This window comes from Oncorhynchus nerka, linkage group LG3 (genome assembly GCF_034236695.1).
Source record: "Oncorhynchus nerka isolate Pitt River linkage group LG3, Oner_Uvic_2.0, whole genome shotgun sequence".
In the NCBI taxonomy this organism is placed as follows: Eukaryota; Metazoa; Chordata; class Actinopteri; order Salmoniformes; family Salmonidae; genus Oncorhynchus; species Oncorhynchus nerka.
Window position 1 is genome coordinate 62,765,767 of NC_088398.1, and position 19,633 is coordinate 62,785,399.

At 47.4% G+C, this 19,633-nt stretch overlaps 2 protein-coding genes across 2 annotated transcripts in view; both read right to left on the reverse strand.

The window, feature by feature from the left end:
* Positions 1-2,999: 2,999 nt before the first annotated feature.
* On the reverse strand, positions 3,000-4,888 carry eef1akmt1 (EEF1A lysine methyltransferase 1). The gene is made up of 4 exons (XM_029644374.2): positions 4,190-4,888; positions 3,981-4,063; positions 3,586-3,875; positions 3,000-3,436 (listed from the first exon to the last, which is right to left on the reverse strand). The coding sequence occupies exons 1-4, from the start codon at positions 4,334-4,336 to the stop codon at positions 3,306-3,308; spliced, it is 651 nt and encodes a 216-aa protein (XP_029500234.1). The 5' UTR covers positions 4,337-4,888; the 3' UTR covers positions 3,000-3,305.
* Positions 4,889-5,397: 509 nt separating this feature from the next.
* The window catches only part of xpo4 (exportin 4), a 54,322-nt gene continuing 40,086 nt past the window's right edge, over positions 5,398-19,633 (reverse strand). The window contains 14 exon segments of the mRNA XM_029638967.2: positions 5,398-8,243; positions 8,349-8,441; positions 8,555-8,803; positions 8,926-9,047; positions 9,164-9,344; positions 9,739-10,032; positions 10,660-10,834; positions 13,054-13,223; positions 13,737-13,896; positions 16,943-17,120; positions 17,762-17,907; positions 17,982-18,124; positions 18,878-19,054; positions 19,180-19,354. Of these exon segments, the coding sequence (XP_029494827.2) occupies positions 8,046-8,243; positions 8,349-8,441; positions 8,555-8,803; positions 8,926-9,047; positions 9,164-9,344; positions 9,739-10,032; positions 10,660-10,834; positions 13,054-13,223; positions 13,737-13,896; positions 16,943-17,120; positions 17,762-17,907; positions 17,982-18,124; positions 18,878-19,054; positions 19,180-19,354 (2,461 nt within the window). The 3' untranslated portion in view covers positions 5,398-8,045.

A 19,633-nucleotide genomic window follows, 5' to 3' on the forward strand; every position in this document is an offset into this window, starting at 1 on the left:
TTTGTCTTTGTCTTTTCAAATGACTTGAAAATTAGAAAATGTTTTTTCACCATACATTTTACCCTTGTTAATTGTGGCTGTGTAGCACATGGGAATGTGTGAAACTTACTCCTCAGCCTGGTGTCCCCACTTGGCAAGACACTTCAGGAGTGTGGTCACGTGTGCTAGCAAGGCAGAGATCCCAAGTTCACACCAGGTATGGGCCCAATATTGAGGAAGTGGCATAGCCGCGGGAAGTAAGGTTGCTTCAACACCCCCTGAAAAAATGGAAAACTTACTCTTTCAAGGGTTTTTCTTTATTTGTACTATTTTCTACATTGTAGAATAATAGTGAAGACAAACTATGAAATAACACATGGAATCATGTAGTAACCAAAAAAGTGTTAAATCAAAATATATTTTAGATTCTTCAAATAGCCACCTTTTGCCTTGGGTGAAGGCTTTGCACACTTAGCATTCTCTCAACCAGCTTTACTTCAAATCAAATCAAATTTTATTTGTCACATACACATGGTTAGCAGATGTTAATGCGAGTGTAGCGAAATGCTTGTGCTTCTAGTTCCGACAATGCAGTAATAACCAACAAGTAATCTAGCTAACAATTCCAAAACTACTACCTTATAGACGCAAGTGTAAGGGGATAAAGAATATGTACATAAAGATATATGAATGAGTGATGGTGCAGAGCGGCATGGGCAAGATACAGTAGATGGTATTGAGTGCAGTATATACATATGAGTATGTAAACAGTGGCATAGTTAAAGTGGCTAGTGATACATGTATTACATAAAGATGCAGTAGATGATATAGAGTACAGTATATACATATGAGATGAATAATGTAGGGTATGTAAACATTATATTAGGTAGCATTGTTTAAAGTGGCTAGTGATATATTTTACATAATTTCCCATCAATTCCCATTATTAAAGTGGCTGGAGTTGAGTCAGTGTGTTGGCAGCAGCCACTCAATGTTAGTGGTGGCTGTTTAACAGTCTGATGGCCTTGAGATAGAAGCTGTTTTTCAGTCTCTCGGTCCCAGCTTTGATGCACCTGTACTGACCTCGCCTTCTGGATGATAGCGGGGTGAACAGGCAGTGGCTCGGGTGGTTGTTGTCCTTGATGATCTTTATGGCCTTCCTGTGACATCGGGTGGTGTAGGTGTCCTGGAGGGCAGGTAGTTTGCCCCCGGTGATGCGTTGTGCAGACCTCACTACCCTCTGGAGAGCCTTACGGTTGTGGGCGGAGCAGTTGCCGTACCAGGCGGTGGTACAGCCCGACAGGATGCTCTCGATTGTGCATCTGTAGAAGTTTGTGAGTGCTTTTGGTGACAAGCTGAATTTCTTCAGCCTCCTGAGGTTGAAGAGGCGCTGCTGCGCCTTCTTCACGATGCTGTCTGTGTGGGTGGACCAATTCAGTTTGTCTGTGATGTGTACACCGAGGAACTTAACTTACTACCCTCACCACTACTGTTCCATCGATGTGGATAGGGGGGTGTTCCCTCTGCTGTTTCCTGAAGTACACAATCATCTCCTTAGTTTTGTTGACGTTGAGTGTGAGGTTATTTTCCTGACACCACACTCACCACACTCCGAGGACCTGGAATGCTTTTCCAACAGTCTTAAGAGTCCCCACATATGATGAGCACTTGTTGGTGGCTTTCCCTTCACTCTGCGGTCCGACTTATCCCGAACCATCTCAATTTGGTTGAGGTCTGAGGCTTATGGTAGAGAAATGAACTGGAACAGCTATGGTGGACATTCCTGCTGTCAGCTTGCCAATTGCACGCTCCCTCAACTTGAGACATCTGTGGCACTGTGTTGTGACAACCACATTTTAGAGTGGTCTTTTATTGTCCCCAGCACAAGGTGCATTAGTGTAATGATCATGCTCTTTAATATACCACACCTGTCAGGTGGATGGATTATCTTGGCAAAGGAGAAATACTCACAGACATGTAAACAAATGAGTGCACATTTAAAATAAGCTTTTTGTGCATGTGGAACATGTCTGGGATCTTATTTCAGCTCATGAAACATGGGACCAACACTTTACATTTTTGTTCAGTATTGTCTTCAGTACCATCAAGAAAACAAATTGGGAAACAAAGAAAGAATCGCTGCACCCCCAAACTACTTCCCACGGCTATGGGAAGTGGTACTGCTTAGCAAGCATCACTCTGCAGCATGCACCCTAGGAGTGGCAGAATCTCACCTGCCTGTCAGTGGGACGCCCTGTCCTCAAAGCAGCTTGAGGTCCTTTACATTGCATTACATTTAAGTCATTTAGCAGACGCTCTTATCCAGAGCGACATGACTCGGATCTACAGTTGCACTCAGCTCAGGCTGGGGTTGCTGTTGAGTGAGTTTGAGGGATCAATGTAGCACATGGGGATGTGAAACTTAATTCTCAGCCTGAGTTGTCCCCACTTGCGCCAGCAAATAGCTAAATTTTCCTGTGGCACCAACAGTTAAGCTGCTTCAGAAGGGTGGTCAGGTGTGCTAGCAAGGCAGAGGTCCCGAGTTTGCGCCAGATATGGTTCAAATCGGGAAGTGGTGCTTGCCAAGCAAGCAGCGTGAATTCCTTTACAGATGCATTATAACAAAGATCTTCACTTGAAACAAGAGGGGTTTGCCTGAGCGCAGGTGGATGAATTCTTGTCATAAACCTACTACTCATGCATAGAGCTATGCATCTGTGGCCATGGGGTCCACCCATGTTCCTCTGCTGGAGAAAGACTCGTTGCTGCTCTGCGCATCCTTGAGTTTGAAGAGAGCAGTCTCTGCTCCAATGACAAGAACAAACTATCCACGGGCAGAAAGGCAATAGAAAAGGGCTGTGTGATATGTATGAAAATGCATGGTTGGCTGTGTAAGCAGCAGTAGTTTTGAACCCAGGAGGATTTCAACACAGTAATATACTTAATTGACACTGCCGAATGCTGGTATTACATGATACTCTAAGCATGTTCCCAAGCCCTGCAAATGAAATCTTGACAGATTTTTACAACAGTTTAGACATATTTATTTGCTGTGTATATGAAATATTATTTACACTGAAGTCATATGAATACCATTATTCACTTCATAATTATGTTATAAGAAATCATTTTAAAAACAATCTCCAGAGTCTGATACCATTAGTCCCCAAAATGAAACCTTGTCTAAAAGGACAGGCAATGGAAATTGCCCAACAAGATGGGCCTTCCTTGCGACTATCACAGACATCGGACAAGTCAGAACTGAGGCATTGATGGACGTCGGACATCAAAAGTCAATAAGGCCATACATGAAGGGTTGAGAAGCCTCAGGACATGAGGTTTGAGGGGTAGTTAGTGAAACAGCGGAACTCGTTGGCCAGGTTTTTGTTGTGTTTGGGCAGGAAGCTGCATATCTTCAGACCCATCAACTTCTCTGCATGCTCCTCCATGATGGCTCCTGATGGTGGTAGATAAAACAAATGTTAGATTTTAAAAAGCTACGAGTGGGCATGTTATTCTGGTATGTGTAAGAATGCCCGTATTCAGTGTTGTGTGCGGTATGGAGAAGGGCACAAGCCCGAGGACAGACAGCAATGTGAGGCTCACCTGTGCAGAGCAGCACCTTGCCCTTGGCCAGGTACTTCACAGTCTGGGCGACCTTATTGAGGCACTCCTCAGACAGGTAGGGGGGGTCAGCTAGGACAACGTCGAAACTCTGTGGGGCCACATCCTCTGGGAGAGCAAGAGGCTCGTTGTAGTCATAGAAGATGAACTCTTGGCCGTAGGTGGCGAAACGGCGGTCATACTCTAGAACCACAGCCGACACACCGTCAGAGCCCTCCACCACCCCCTGCTTCAGCTTCTGGTACACACTGGGTGCGCTCAGACAGGCTATCCTGGAACGTAACATCACAAGCTTTAGAAGGGTAGTCTTTAGTGAATTACACCCCAGCCATGGCAGACACCCGACTGTGTAGATGCATAGTACATATCCCTCTCACCTGCCACCTTTCCCAGCTTCCTGAATAACCTCTTCAACTAGCCGTGTTGCGGTCTCATCGCTGTACCAGAATTGGCTCATACGCTGGTGGACAGATATCAAGCAATGTAAATACAGCCATAATGTAGCAATAGAGGGAAGTGGAGGGAGAATAGCCAGTAGACCAGCTGATAAGTTTAGCAGCATTATCTAGCATCACGGTCAACATACCCAGTCCTCTTCCACCGCCCCCACCGAGTACTTGTCCACCGGTGCTGTGCTCTGCACAAACCAGTCTCTCTCCTCTCTGTAAAACTCCTGCAGGGCAGCAAGGGTGGCCGCGGACAGCTGAGGGATTTCGTCGTCGCTGTCACTCATGGCTTCAAACTTGCTGGAAGGTCGATGACAACCACCTACACGTAACACAAACTGGAAAGCTAGCTAGTGAACTGCTACCGTGGCTAGTTAGCGCCAGAGTGTTACGCGCGGACAAGTTACTACTGAAAACAGCAATGCTAGCCAGTTAGCCAGAACGTGCAAGACAGAAATATTTGCCTAGTGTAATACCTTTGCGTGGTGTGTTGCTGGTTTCTGAAAATAAATATGAACTGTCGCTACTGATTAATCGCTTACAACACGTGTCAAGAAATAATAACATACACTGCAGTTACGGTGTCCGAGGAAGGACATATGGTATTCTACATGAGCGATTTTGTCAGGCTGCGCACTATTGACATGCGGTTAGCGACCGATTCGTTCTTTTTACTGACTCGAGATTCGTGATTCAATTTTCTGAGTAACTCGTTCATTTGACATGATAGTGCTAGCTGCAATGTGTCATATACGCCGAAGTATAATATAATCAATCCTACAGTAGGACTAATACACGTTCCTCCGGATCAGCTGCTCCAGAGACGTGCTCCGACTATACTCATAGAAAAATAGATAATGAGCATAGAGAATAAAAATACATGTTTATAACTGATAATTGATCGCATGCTACAAGAATGACTGCAATTAATTGATTATTGAATGTTATGAGATGGACACAGCTCAACAAACTCCACACCTAGAACGAATCGTTTGGTGGGCTGTAGTTCACGAACGACTGCTCATCACCCTCATGGGAGTCAAGCAATGTATTCCGTTGAGTCGTTCACAATCTAGTCTGGTTGCGGCCACTAGACCTCGTTTGAAATGTATCAAATAATACGTGTATGCCTAGCAATCAACAAATGTAACGTTACATAGTTTAAAGCACACGTTTACACGTCTGTAAAAAAATGAAAGCTCCCATAGAATCATGGCTCTTTCGAGTTCAGTTCGTCGATTAACGAAATGAAAGATTCATTAAAAAAAGCCTCACTTCCCATCACTACTGTGCATGAATGACAGTCAAAATTATTTGTTTAATTAAATACATTAAAATAATTTCTACATTAACTTCAACCATTTTTATTTGGGATTTTGTTTTCAACAACCACGATCAAAACCGGATATGGAACTTTTTCCATATTCTGTATAACAGGAAATTGAGACGGACAAAAATGAAAACAATGTAAACAGAAAAGGAAAAACTAAGTATTTTACATAATACGTTTATGTACACTTTTACATTTCAATACAATTCATTCAGGCATTCCAAATAACCAGTTGTGCTCTAAACAGAGGAAGGGCAGTGAGTCAGTCTCAAATGCATGGTTAAAACAAGTGGTTACAGTGTATTCGGAAATTATTCAGACCCCTTGACTTTTTCCACATTTTGTTAAATTACAGCCTTATTCTAAAATGGATTAAATTGCCTCCCCCATAAATTGACACACAATACCCCATAATGACAAAGCAAAAACTGGTTAATAGATTTTTTTCCCTCATTTACAAAAAAAAAGTTATCACATTTACATTAGTTTCAGACCCTGAATAAAGTACTTTGTTGAAGCACCTTTGGCAGCGATTACAGCTTCAAGTCTTCTTGGGTATGACGCTACAAGCTTGGCACACCTGCATTTGGGGAGTATCTCCCATTCTTCTCTGCAGATCTTCTCAAGCTCTGTCAGGTTGGATGGGGAGCATTGCTGCACAGCTATTTTCAGGTCTCTCAAGAGATGTTTGGGTTCAAGTCCAGGCTCTGGCTGGGCCACTCAATGACATTCAGAGACTTGTCCCGAAGAGACTCCGGGGTTGTCTTGGCTGTGTGCTTAGGGTCGACCATCGCCCCAGTCTGAGGTCCTGAGCACTCTGGAGAAGGTTTTCATCAAGGATCCCTCAATTTTTTCTGTTCATCTTTGCCTCGACCATGACCAGTCTCCGCCGCTGAAAAACATCCCCACAGCATGATGCTGCCACCACTATGCTTCACCGTAGGGATGGTGCCAGGTTTCCTCCAGATGTACGCTTGGCATTCAGGCCAAATAGTTCAATCTTGGTTTCATCAGACCAGAGAATCTGGTTTCTCATGGTCAGAGTCTTTAGGTGCCTTTTGGCACCTAACTCCAAGTGGAAGGTTCTCCCATCTCCACAGATGAACTCTAGAGCTCTGTCAGTGACCATTGGGTTCTTGTTCACCTCCCTGACCAATGCCCTTCATCCCCGATTGCTCAGTTTGGCCGGGCGGCCTGCTCTGACATGCACTGTCAACTGTGGGACCTTATACAGACAGGTGTGTTTCCTTTCCAAATCATTTTCAATCAATTGAATTCACCACAGGTGGACTCTAATCAAGTTGTGAACATCAAGGATGATCAATGGAAACAGGATGCACCTGAGCTCCATTTCGAGTCTCATAGCAAAGTGTCTGAATACCTATGTAAACAAGGTATTTCTGTTTACAGATTTTAATAAATTAGCAAGTTTTTTTATTTTTTTTTACTGTTTTCGCTTTGTCATTATGAGGTATTGTGTGTCGATTGCTGAGGAAATTGTTTTATTTTATCCATTTTAAAATAAGGCTGTAACGTAACAAAACGTGGAAAAAGTCAAGGGGTCTGAACTTTCTGAAGGCACTGTATGTTCCTTTTTTGGTTCATTATTGCTTCAGTTATAGGGACTTTAACTTCCATCCAGTGTGTTTTGAAGTGGAAAGAGTGGCTGTGACATAGAAAAATATAACTAGAGAGAGTATGCTAAACTTCAGGGGCCCAACCTTCCAATAATTGTCTGTGTCTTGGCTGTGGGCAGTCAGGACTGAAATGGTTCTAGGGAGACAGAGGGTGGCAGAGAATAGAACTACAATCCAGAATGATAAAGAAATCTAATAAAACGTTTTCAAATTCGCCCTCTTTCTTAAAGTGAACTCATAACCATACAAATTCAGCTTCTCTGCCATCTATCTTATAAAACTTTTCAGTCATTGTTTTAAACATATATTTTTTCCACTTTTTTTGAAAACATATATACACCCTTGATGAACATGAAGTGATTTGTTTTTTTTTGTGTCATCGGCCCTCCCATTTAACAGATTCAGCAGCCCGAAGGTGGCGGGATCGAGCCTCTCGTTGTCATGGAGATCTGTGTGTGTGTGCTTCCACCGTGTTCTTGGTATGTGACAGGCACAGTCGTTGCTGTACGTAAGACACGTCTCAGCTTGGCCACATGGACACACAGGAGTCGACACACGACACAAACAAGAAATCAAAGGCACTCTGGGGGGGGCGAGGGTGTAGAGGCAGGGAGAGAGGGAGAGGCATAGCGTTCTCAGAACAGATTGGCACCTACTCCTGTTGTGTTCATCCCAACCCTCCCACTGGCAAACTCAAAAAATTATTGGGTGAGGGGACGAGTCCATCCCTCTCTGATCCCCCCCCCCCCACTGTATGTGTGCGCTGGGGGCCTCTGATGAAAAAGGAGAGGATGGGGGAGGAGCAGGCGTGGAAACCTGCCCAAACGACACTATAGTCCAGTCCACACCCCTGCTCCCTTCAGTGTCTCAACCTTCCCCCTTTATGTCACAGTCTAACAGTGCAGCTCCTCAGCTCTGTCGGTCTCTGTTTCATGGTTTGGCGTGGTCAAGGTAGATAGGTAGATCGTCGGTGAGCGGGTTGGACATAGAAATAGGTGCTAGGGAGGAGGGGAGTTTGGGGGCTAGTGGTTATTTGACACAGAGCAGCCCACCTACGTTGGACACAAACTCCTCTAGGCTCTTGAGGAAGTCCACCTTCTGCTTGCGGTCCATGCTCGGGGGCGTGCTGCTGGCTGTCAGCTTGTTAAAGGCGTCAGCCAGTCGCTGGTAGATGACGGCGTCTCGCTGGGTGGCGAGCAGAGACTCCACCAGCTCCTTGTACTCCGCCTGGAGAGAGGATAGGGAATTACGTCATCATATGAGGCACAACGTCCACATAGATCACCCTAGCCAATCAAGACTAAGATACATGTGCGTGGGAAGTATACTCACTTGATGCAGGCACACTAGTGTATAGAGAGCTTCTCCCGCTGCCACTGTGATCTCTGTGTTGTGTTTCTGCAGTACCAGCATGTCAAACACCAACTAGAGAGGGAGAGAGAAATATTTTCCATTACAAAACATTTCCTCTTTTTGTGCACAATTAAATGAGGCAGACCCTGCAGTTAGGAGAAAATCCCCGGAGGGGGGTGCCTCACCTTGAGGAAGTGGCGTGTAGCGATGAAGAGAGGCGTGTCTTTCTCCTGGGTCTTGGCACACTGCTCAGCCAGGGGGGACAGAGCCTCCAGACACAGCTGGCTGACCTCTGAACTCATGGATGTCATGCCCAGCTCTAGGGAGTACATGAGACTCTTGAACAGCTCCTCTGGTAGCTGGGGGATCTTCTCAGGAAAAATCTCACAGATGAACGTGATGAGCTTGTAGTACTGGTTACACAGAGACGGGAACTGGAAGCACACAGCGACAAACCAGTTATACAACCGTTTGTAGTACAGTGACTATGTATATCACTACTTCAAAACTACTTCAAGGAAGGGAGCATTGTACATGAATTGGCCCTGGGTCTTACCTTGAGCAGGTCCTGAGACATGAGAGGCAGAATGATGTTGACCCCAAACAGAACTACGTCTGCAGCCGACACCGACCGACCTGCCGCTCCCGAACCCTGCTCCTGCCCCCGGAACACCTCATCTATTCCAACATCAACACGCAAACACAAGAGAGGACTTGGTAAGTATCGACAATTAACTAGGAACCTAAAATATCATACATAAACGTTGACTGATTTTGGAGATGAAGACACACACCTGTGTCTGAGAAGTCAATGAACTCCTTAGAGAGCAGGTTGGTGAGCAGCTCCATGATGAGCAGCAGGTCCTGGTACTGGTCCTCCTCAGCAGCCACATCAGCCCTCTTCCTGCCCAGGTTGTTCTTAGAGTAGACCTGCAGCAGAGTCAGGCACACCTCGTACAGCTTCATAGACTTCGACTGGGGGGGCGGAGAGGGAAAAGAGGTAGCTGTTGACTAGTCTTCCCAGTGAAATCTCCCACACACACAGCTACCAGACTCTTATTTACAATGGCTAATAGTGCACAATTTAAACACTTGCCCCCCAATTCCCCCTTTCTCTTATGCACGTGTAAATATTGGACTATAAACTGTGCCTTCCTATATTATACTTATGATAAAATGTTTATTATATTCTACTGAGCTACTTACTTTATTCATGTTCTTATTATTCCTTATTGTCTAGAATACACCATGTGTATCCTGTACATACGACTAATAAAACTTGAAACCTATCCGATTAAATTGCTTTACGCAGAATACAAGTAGAAGGATTTGTAATAAAGTGTGTGATTATTATTAAAGTGATCCTCACCTCTCCCAGGTAGCAAATCTGTTTGTGGGCGACCTCCACGAACACCTCGATGATGAGATTGACCGTCTCTGGTGTGTTGCGGTACACCTCCATCAGGCCGATGCAGCTGGACAGGAAGTCCATGAGGAAGCTGAAGAGAGACGCCACGTTGTCGATCTGCGTTGCCTCGGCGATGCCACACAGGGCCTCCAGGGTGGCAACGATCTCCCGCTTCACACTCTCCTCCTGACAGATCTGAGGAAAGTTCTCCTGGTTGATCAGGTTGAGGAAGCGCTGCTGGAGGGGGTGCAGCACCTGGAGGGAGAGGATCAGAGAGGTGATCAATCAATCACATCCAATCAATCAACAACATTTGTCACAAAGTGCTTCACAGCAACGTGGCTCCAAACCCCAAAGGAGAGAAGGGATGAAGAGAGAAAGATCGGGCTATTTTCATTCCCAACTCTTCTCCAATGGTCTACTGTACTGTACCCACTCTACAGTCAGAGCAGCTGGAAGTCAAGACAGCTGCCAACTCATTCTTAAATCTCTCCCAATGGCTTTGGAGTCATCTTGCATTACTATACAAAGGCCTTCAAGATCATTATGAGGATCATTATCACACGATAGACTCGGGAAATCTAATGGTTTTGGTTAAATAATTTGGCTTCACCGTTTGTTACTACTAAAGTCTATGTGGATAGTGGTTAAACAGAATCACCACAGTTTTTTACAGGGAAAAAACGATTGAGATCTCAATGTGCTACCAGCTGAAGTCCATTTGGAAAGAGAGCCTAATATAAAGGACATCTGAAGGGAGATGACACTTGAGAGCTGTCAGGTATTGTCCTTTGAGGGACGTGTGTGAGTTAGTTCCATTCAGGGATTCAGAGTGGGGGATTCCGTGTGTGTGTTGTCTCTGGCTTTTATAGGGTTCCCCACCTCTGTCCAGTACTGCTGTTTGGTGTCTGAGTCCATGTGTGCAAAGCCCCCCAGAACCAGGGCCTTCATCAGGGACCTCTGTACTGAGCTGGACAGCAGGTCTAGGGGAGGGCTGCGGCTGGCAAACTGCTTTGCCAAGTTCCACCAGTTCTCACACTGTACCACAATGTTGGCCCTGAGAAAGGAGGGATGGAGAAAGGTTTGTTGGCATTTGATATCATTGGCGAGATAATGAAAAACTAAAAAACTATCATTCCACCACAAGGGGGCGTTGTTTCAAGCACCAACGCTTAGGCTCATATCCTATCTATATTTTTGTGTGTGCATATTTCAAGTCAGGATACAGAATTGAGTCAGTGTCTCACCTCTCCCTCTTCTCCACCAGACAGACCAGTAGCTCCACCTGATCAGTCAGTCAGTCAGTGTCTCACCTCTCGCTCTTCTCCACCAGACAGACTAGTAGCTCCACCTGACCAGTCGGTCAGCCAGTCAGTCAGTGTCTCACCTCTCCCTCTTCTCCACCATACAGACTAGTAAGCTCAGCCAGTCAGTCAGTGTCTCACCTCTCCCTCTTCTCCACCATACAGACTAGTAGCTCCACCTGACCAGTCGCTCAGCCAGTCAGTCAGTGTCTCACCTCTCCCTCTTCTCCACCATACAGACTAGTAGCTCCACCTGACCAGTCGCTCAGCCAGTCAGTCAGTGTCTCACCTCTCCCTCTTCTCCACCATACAGACTAGTAGCTCCACCTGACCAGTCGCTCAGCCAGTCAGTCAGTGTCTCACCTCTCCCTCTTCTCCACCATACAGACTAGTAGCTCCACCTGACCAGTCGCTCAGCCAGTCAGTGTCTCACCTCTCCCTCTTCTCCACCAGACAGACCAGTAGCTCCACCTGACCAGTCGCTCAGCCAGTCAGTCAGTGTCTCACCTCTCCCTCTTCTCCACCAGACAGACCAGTAGCTCCACCTGACCAGTCGCTCAGCCAGTCAGTCAGTGTCTCACCTCTCCCTCTTCTCCACCATACAGACTAGTAGCTCCACCTGACCAGTCGCTCAGCCAGTCAGTCAGTGTCTCACCTCTCCCTCTTCTCCACCATACAGACTAGTAGCTCCACCTGACCAGTCGCTCAGCCAGTCAGTCAGTGTCTCACCTCTCCCTCTTCTCCACCAGACAGACCAGTAGCTCCACCTGATCAGTCAGTCAGTCAGTGTCTCACCTCTCGCTCTTCTCCACCAGACAGACTAGTAGCTCCACCTGACCAGTCGCTCAGCCAGTCAGTCAGTGTCTCACCTCTCCCTCTTCTCCACCAGACAGACCAGTAGCTCCACCTGACCAGTCGCTCAGCCAGTCAGTCAGTGTCTCACCTCTCCCTCTTCTCCACCATACAGACTAGTAGCTCCACCTGACCAGTCGCTCAGCCAGTCAGTCAGTGTCTCACCTCTCCCTCTTCTCCACCATACAGACTAGTAGCTCCACCTGACCAGTCGCTCAGCCAGTCAGTCAGTGTCTCACCTCTCCCTCTTCTCCACCATACAGACTAGTAGCTCAGCCAGTCAGTCAGTGTCTCACCTCTCCCTCTTCTCCACCATACAGACTAGTAGCTCCACCTGACCAGTCGCTCAGCCAGTCAGTCAGTGTCTCACCTCTCCCTCTTCTCCACCATACAGACTAGTAGCTCCACCTGACCAGTCGCTCAGCCAGTCAGTCAGTGTCTCACCTCTCCCTCTTCTCCACCAGACAGACCAGTAGCTCCACCTGACCAGTCGCTCAGCCAGTCAGTCAGTGTCTCACCTCTCCCTCTTCTCCACCATACAGACTAGTAGCTCCACCTGACCAGTCGCTCAGCCAGTCAGTCAGTCAGTGTCTCACCTCTCCCTCTTCTCCACCAGACAGACCAGTAGCTCCACCTGACCAGTCGCTCAGCCAGTCAGTCAGTGTCTCACCTCTCCCTCTTCTCCACCATACAGACTAGTAGCTCCACCTGACCAGTCGCTCAGCCAGTCAGTCAGTGTCTCACCTCTCCCTCTTCTCCACCAGACAGACCAGTAGCTCCACCTGACTAGTAGCTCAGCCAGTCAGTCAGTGTCTCACCTCTCCCTCTTCTCCACCATACAGACTAGTAGCTCCACCTGACCAGTAGCTCAGCCAGTCAGTCAGTGTCTCACCTCTCCCTCTTCTCCACCAGACAGACCAGTAGCTCAGCCAGTCAGTCAGTGTCTCACCTCTCCCTCTTCTCCACCAGACAGACCAGTAGCTCAGCCAGTCAGTCAGTGTCTCACCTCTCTCTCTTCTCCACCAGACAGACCAGTAGCTCAGCCAGTCAGTCAGTGTCTCACCTCTCTCTCTTCTCCACCAGACAGACCAGTAGCTCAGCCAGTCAGTCAGTGTCTCACCTCTCCCTCTTCTCCACCAGACAGACCAGTAGCTCCACCGTGTCGTTGGCCAGTTCAGGTTCAGAGCTCCACACAGACAGGTTGTTGATCACCTTCTCTAGCAGGTATCCCACAATCCACTGGGCCCCCTCCGTGTCCGCCCCGAATGCCATGCTCAGGGGGATACTGATCTAAAGGAGGGATGAAAATAGTGAGAAAGTGGTGTGAAATGGTGGAGGGATAGATGAAAATCACTGCAACACTTTAAAAGATCAATGTCATAAATAGCCATTGTCCAGTCCAGTGATATACTGCACTGCTCCTCACAATGCCATAATCCACAGGGAACCAGCTTCTACAACACACTTCCAGAGAGTACACTGTTGTCAAGGTGACAGAGCACGCGTGGTGTAAACATGACCGAACTGGTGGTGTAAACATGAAAGTGTTGGAAGACCATCCCTAGCATTTTCACCACCTCAAGTGTACAGTAGCCGCCACCTCGTCACCTCAAGTGTACAGTAGGGTTCAGTGACTATCACAAAGACTATTTATGAAGTCATCTGTCAAATCCATGCCCGAGACATTACCATGCCAGTGTTCTGTGGGCCTTAGGAACTTCGAGAGGGTTGTAGTGAGAAGTTTTGTATTATGGACGGCCATTTTAAGACAAATCAGACAGTGGTGTCTGGTGTTAGTTGTACCTGTTCGTAGAGTTTCTCGTCCACCAGTAGGTAAGTCTTGGCCCAGCGTTTGAGGAACCACACAATGTCCTTCCCCATCTGAGGGCTGAGCAGTTCTGTCAGACTGGCCCTCGTAGCCCTGGACTCCACCTCTGATGTCCTCAACACCGCTGACAACAACCTGACAGAGAGGGTGGGAGGGAGGGAAGGAGGGGGAGGGAGAGAGAGAGAGAGAGAGAGGGTGGGTGGGAGAGAGACGGTGGGTGGGAGGGAGAGAGGGGGTGGGTGGGAGGAAGAGAGGGGTGGGAGGGAGAGAGGGGGGGGGAGGGAGAGAGAGAGGGGGTGGGTGGGAGGGAGGGAGGGGGTGGGTGGGAGGGAGAGAGGGGGGGTGGGAGGGAGAGAGAGAGAGGGTGGGAGGGAGAGGGAGAGAGGGAGGGAGAGAAGGTGGGTGGGTGGGAGAGAGAGAAGGTGGGAGGAGAGAGAGAGAGAAGAAGGTGGGTGGGTGGGTGGGAGAGAGAGAAGGTGGGTGGGAGGGAGAGAGAGAGGGGGGGTGGGTGGGAGAGAGAGGGGTGGGTGGGAGAGAGAGAGGGGTGGGTGGGAGGGAGGGAGAGAGAAGTGAAAGGTAAAAGGGAAAAAAAAATGGAAAAAGGAAGATGGACAGAGGGAGATCGAGAATAGAAAGAGGAAGAGGAGAGAGCGATAACAAGGGAAGTGATAAGAAGCCATGGCCAGGATGAGGGGAAGAACAAAAGAAAGGTGGGAATTCAGTGTCTGTTTAAATCAGTCACTCAGACAACAAATGACCACGTTGACACACGCACCTCTGCTAAAGGCCAGAGAGACATACGGCTTAGTGCCTCTTAGTGATATGTATGTGAGAGATGGGCCTCAGTACATGCCCACGCAGCACCACAGTGCACTGTTTCACATTGTTTGCAAAAACAAAAGCCCATTGACATTAACAGCGTCGGGGTCGCACAGTGTTATTAGGAAACCTGATGCTGCCTCTTGTTTTTCCAATCCTCTGTCCATTCTCCTTCACCCCCACAGAGAACAATCCTCTGTCCATTCTCCTTCACCCCCACAGAGAACAATCCTCTGTCCCCGTGCCCCCTCGCAGAACAATCCTCTGTCCCCGTGCCCCCTCGCAGAACAATCCTCTGTCCCCGTGCCCCCTCGCAGAACAATCCTCTGTCCCCGTGCCCCCTCGCAGAACAATCCTCTGTCCCCGTGCCCCCTCGCAGAACAATCCTCTGTCCCCGTGCCCCCTCGCAGAACAATCCTCTGTCCCCGTGCCCCCTCGCAGAACAATCCTCTGTCCCCGTGCCCCCTCGCAGAACAATCCTCTGTCCCCGTGCCCCCTCGCAGAACAATCCTCTGTCCCTGTGCCTCCTCACCCCCACAGAGAATAATCCAGAGGCCCTTTCCACAACCCCAACCACCTCCAAAATTCCCTATATGATTGCATGTACCCCCCAACCCCACACACATATGACCCCAGCCCCCTCCTAGTTTTAGCAGCACCTGGCCCTGCCCTAATTGAATAACATGTTAGGGAGTGGTGGTCTGGTCCGGGGATGGGAGGGCTGGCGCCGGGGTCTGCTCTAAGGCTGGCTAGGTCACTACGCCATCATGTCTCCCACGGCCTCTGTGTGTGTGTGTGTCTCCCACGGCCTGTGTGTGTTAGCAGCTGGCATGGCTGGGTCTGTGCCAGGGCATTCCCCCTCTGCGGCACTGGCACCACACCCCCAGGGAGCCACACCCGCATCGCTGGGGCCCAGAGTGATCAAACACACACACACACACAGGTGGATCTTTGGCCTCACACTGTACGTAATATTCCCCCTAACATTGTATTGTAATGTAGGGGCGAGGACCCCCTACCTAGATCTAAAAAAAAGTTTGGCTTCAATTGGTTTCTATGGACAGTTTCCATGCCAGATGGCCTGTGTAGTGTTATGTGGGCCGTTGTGCCCTGCCTGGAAAATAATCCAAGGGAAAGGCTGCCGCCATGCCATGCCACAGGGCAGAGGGTTTTATGAGACACACTCCAGACAGACAGAGCACTGGTGTGAACGTGACAGAGCTCTACAACCAGGGCTTAGTGAACAAGTCCACAGCTTAAAGCTCAGCTGCTGTAGACAGTGTGGAGAGACTGTCCAAGCTGTCCATTAGATCAGAGACAGACAGTGAGGGTAGACTGTCCATTAGATCAGTGACTGAGACAGTGCATTTCAGATAGTGCTAAGAGATTGATCGAAATGTCTGTTTATTTTCTGGTTTTAGCATTCTGGTTTCTGGTTTTGAAACAACTAATTGACCGACGTTGGTTCAATTGTTTTAGTTTTTTCCTTCTTCTGTGGGCTCAATGCGCACAATGTGCAGCTTCTCTAGATATAGCACAGTTCGGGCTTGATCTGATTTATGTCGTAGGGAGTTGTAGTTTCCAACAGGCCAATAGTCTACATAGTTTAGCGCAGAAAACGTGGTGATTAACTACAATGATCATAATCCATTGCGCGCCTGCTTGTCCGGTCTGTGTTTCTTTTGCGCCTGCTACGTAAGAGAGAAGAATGTGTGATCGAGAGGGATAGAGAGCAGTTGCATCGCAAGCTATCTCTACCTGAAAATACATGATCTAAGTGATTGATAGTTGGAATTCAGCAGTCATAAAAATATGCCTTATTTATGTTGAAGAACTACTAAAATAGTGATTATGTCAGACAGCATAGGCAGCAGCTCTATAGACATGACTTGGAATGAAATGATAAAGTCATCAAATAAAACAAACTGAAATATTTTATTAAAGTAATGTAAAAAGTATGTGTTTAATACGGGATAATCAGACTACCATCATGGGACTTTTATTAATTGTTTTATTTTGCGTTTTTACAGCATTCATCCCACAATGCATAGCGAGGGCATTTCCTTTTTTAAATAAAACCGAAACCATGATTATTTTTAATAATCGAACCAACCTCAAAAAGCACTAATCGCGCAGCACTAATTTCAGACCCATTTGTTGATGGATTTATAGCAGCGACGGACAACTCTGGTCCACTGACAGAAGCCAGAGTATCGGTTGGTTTTAGTTATTTCTTTCAAACCATACATCTCATTTAGATGTGGGAATCCAGGTGTTTGCAATTAAGTGCCAAACAGCAAATCAGCAGACATTCAGCCTGTACTGTACACAGACTTTTGACCAATCATAGTCCCTCCCTTACCTGATGACAGAGTCTGTCCTGTTGCACCCTGGGATAGAGGAGGCCTTCTCCCCGGGGGAGCCCAGTATCTGCAGGGTGGTGTTGATGTCCACCTCAGTAGAGTGGTTGATAGAATACTCCATCACCTCCGCTGGGATCAGAGGAGTCTCACCCTGAGGGTCATCTGTCAGGACGTAGCCTGGAACCACCCCACACACATTCAATATTTAGCATTCACAACTACACTCTGACAACTAGGACTGGGACTAGCCAGAAACAATCCATTAAGGAGGTACTTTTGGAAGACAACATTTTCCATCACAGCAAAACTCCTACAGTGGAGCTTTCCACTGATACATTACAGCCAATGTCATTCTTCACCAGTGTTACGCAAAGCACTGCTAGGATCCCATAGAAAAACTCAAAGCACACGGAGAGAACCAACTAAGGGTGTATGACTCCAAATGAAGATAGGCACCAAAGGGGAATTCTGTGGCCACTGAGAATGCTAAAATGTACTAAACAGCAGCAGTTGTACAACTGGTGGCCTGGCCCTTCCCGAAACAACATTCCTGCCATGCACCAATACACCAGCGCAGCCTGCCTCCCAGCCTAAATTTAGTCCCTAAAAACAACTAAGGAGATCTAAGGACAAAGTCTACGCCCCCCAGAGTGCAGTTAGAGGTTTCAATTTAGGCTAAAAGAATATAATTGACTGAATGCTAAAATAATTGTTACATAATAAAACCATACCTAAAACAACAAGGGACCACTGATGGAATTGAGCCGTGTATCCAACATGGGGCGATTGCCAATCATCCCTTATAGTTATCCACTGACCTGAGACCAGTATGAGCCAGTGGATGTCTTCGTAGAGGTCATCCAGGACCTTGCGGTCCACTGATCCGGGGTTAGTGGAGTTCATGAGGTGCTGCTGGGTCCTCTGGAGCTGGCCGTGGAGCCGCGTCACCCGCTCCTCCAACAGACTGACCACACACACGTCAGAATCAGAATCATGATCCTAGGGGATCATCTAAAAGCAAGAGGTGTGTGTATGTACCTGGTCAGAAGGGGGATACAGTGGTTGGCTGCGATGCGTCCTAACATGCCAATGCTGGCCAGCTGGTCTGAGAACAGCTCTCTGTCGTCCTCCTGTAACTCGTTAATCTCATCCTCCTCATGAGATGCCACACCGTTTGCTGTCTGGAGAGGACAGGAGAAAAAGAAAAACAGAAAAAGAGAGCGTGAAGGAATATGCGACAAAGGAGTGAGAGAACGTCTTATTATTATTAGACCCTGCTCATCATTTATGAACATTTGAACATCTTGGCCATGTTCTGTTATAATCTCCACCCGGCACAGCCAGAAGAGGACTGGCCACCCCACATAGCCTGGTTCCTCTCTAGGTTTCTTCCTAGGTTTTGGCCTTTCTAAGGAGTTTTTCCTAGCCACCGTGCTTCTACACCTGCATTGCTTGCTGTTTGGGGTTTTAGGCTGGGTTTCTGTACAGCACTTTGAGATATCAGCTGATGTACAAAGTGCTATATAAATACATTTGATTTGAGAACGTGGATCATAGTGGATCGACTGTTTACAAGCATTAACATATTAATTAATTAACCATAACAATTGACTGACTGATTATATATGAGTCTAGGTCAAATCAAATTTTATTTGTCACATACACATGGTTAGCAGATGTTAATGCGAGTGTAGCGAAATGTTTGTGCTTCTAGTTCCGACCATGCAGTAATATCTAACAAGTAATCTAACAATTTCACAACAACTACCTTATACACACAAGTGTAAAGGAATGAATAAGAATATGTACATATAAATATATGGATGAGTGATGGCCGTGGAGCATAGTCAAGATGCAGTAGATGGTATAGAGTACAGTATATACATATGAGATGAGTAATGTAGGGTAGGTTGACAGGTGTGTGTGTCTCTCACCAGATTGCGAGTGCCGTCGGGGGCGGCCAGGTGACACTGGATGTAGGAGTTGAAGACCTGAACGGCGGGTTGGACGAAGCAACCGCGGGGGAAATGTTCATCATCCTGAACCAGGGTCAGCCATGACTCTAACAGCTTGTCATACGCCTCCATGTATACCATGTCATCCTTATCCAGCTGGGCAGGAGGAGAGAGACAGAGACTCATTGAATAGGCCTTTTCAATGCAACAACAATACGTGAAACAGTTTCTCCATGGATCAACTATGTTCCTTGCAGTAATGTTCAAGGTGTAATGCTGACCACTTCCTCCAGGGCGGCGCTGCGTCCGAAGGAGCAGGTGAGGAGGGTGAGACAGTTGATGAAGGAGGTGAAGAGCTCGCTGGGCAGGGCGGTCAGGATGACACGGGGGAACGTGCTGATCAGGTTGGAGATGATGTTAGAGATACCTACTGCCTCCGAGTCCTCGATCTCTATCCTGGGACACAAACAAAACACAACCTTAGAGGAATGTTGGTCAATTTGATTCCAAATGAGACATAGTTTGTGAAAGTATTTCACAAATGTTTTTGAACCAGGTATGGTACTAAACCAGACACTGTGCTCTACTGCCCAGTGTGTGAGCACTGAGCAGTACCTGTTGCCTTGGGGTTAGGGCCATGTTTCCACAGCCCCAGTTAGAGCACTGTCTGGAGGCCTGCCTGCTGTAGCTAGCCTATTGCCTAGCACCGTGCGGCTCGCTAACCCCCATCAGATG

Bases quoted from the DNA above. Each gene is read 5' to 3' on its own strand.
- eef1akmt1 (XM_029644374.2), bottom strand. From the start codon at position 4,336: ATGAGTGACAGCGACGACGAAATCCCTCAGCTGTCCGCGGCCACCCTT. The intron at 4,064-4,189 runs GTATGTTGACCG...TCTGTCCACCAG, and splicing joins GGGCGGTGGAAGAGGACTGG to CGTATGAGCCAATTCTGGTA. The intron at 3,437-3,585 runs GTGAGCCTCACA...TACCACCATCAG, and splicing joins CAAGGTGCTGCTCTGCACAG to GAGCCATCATGGAGGAGCAT.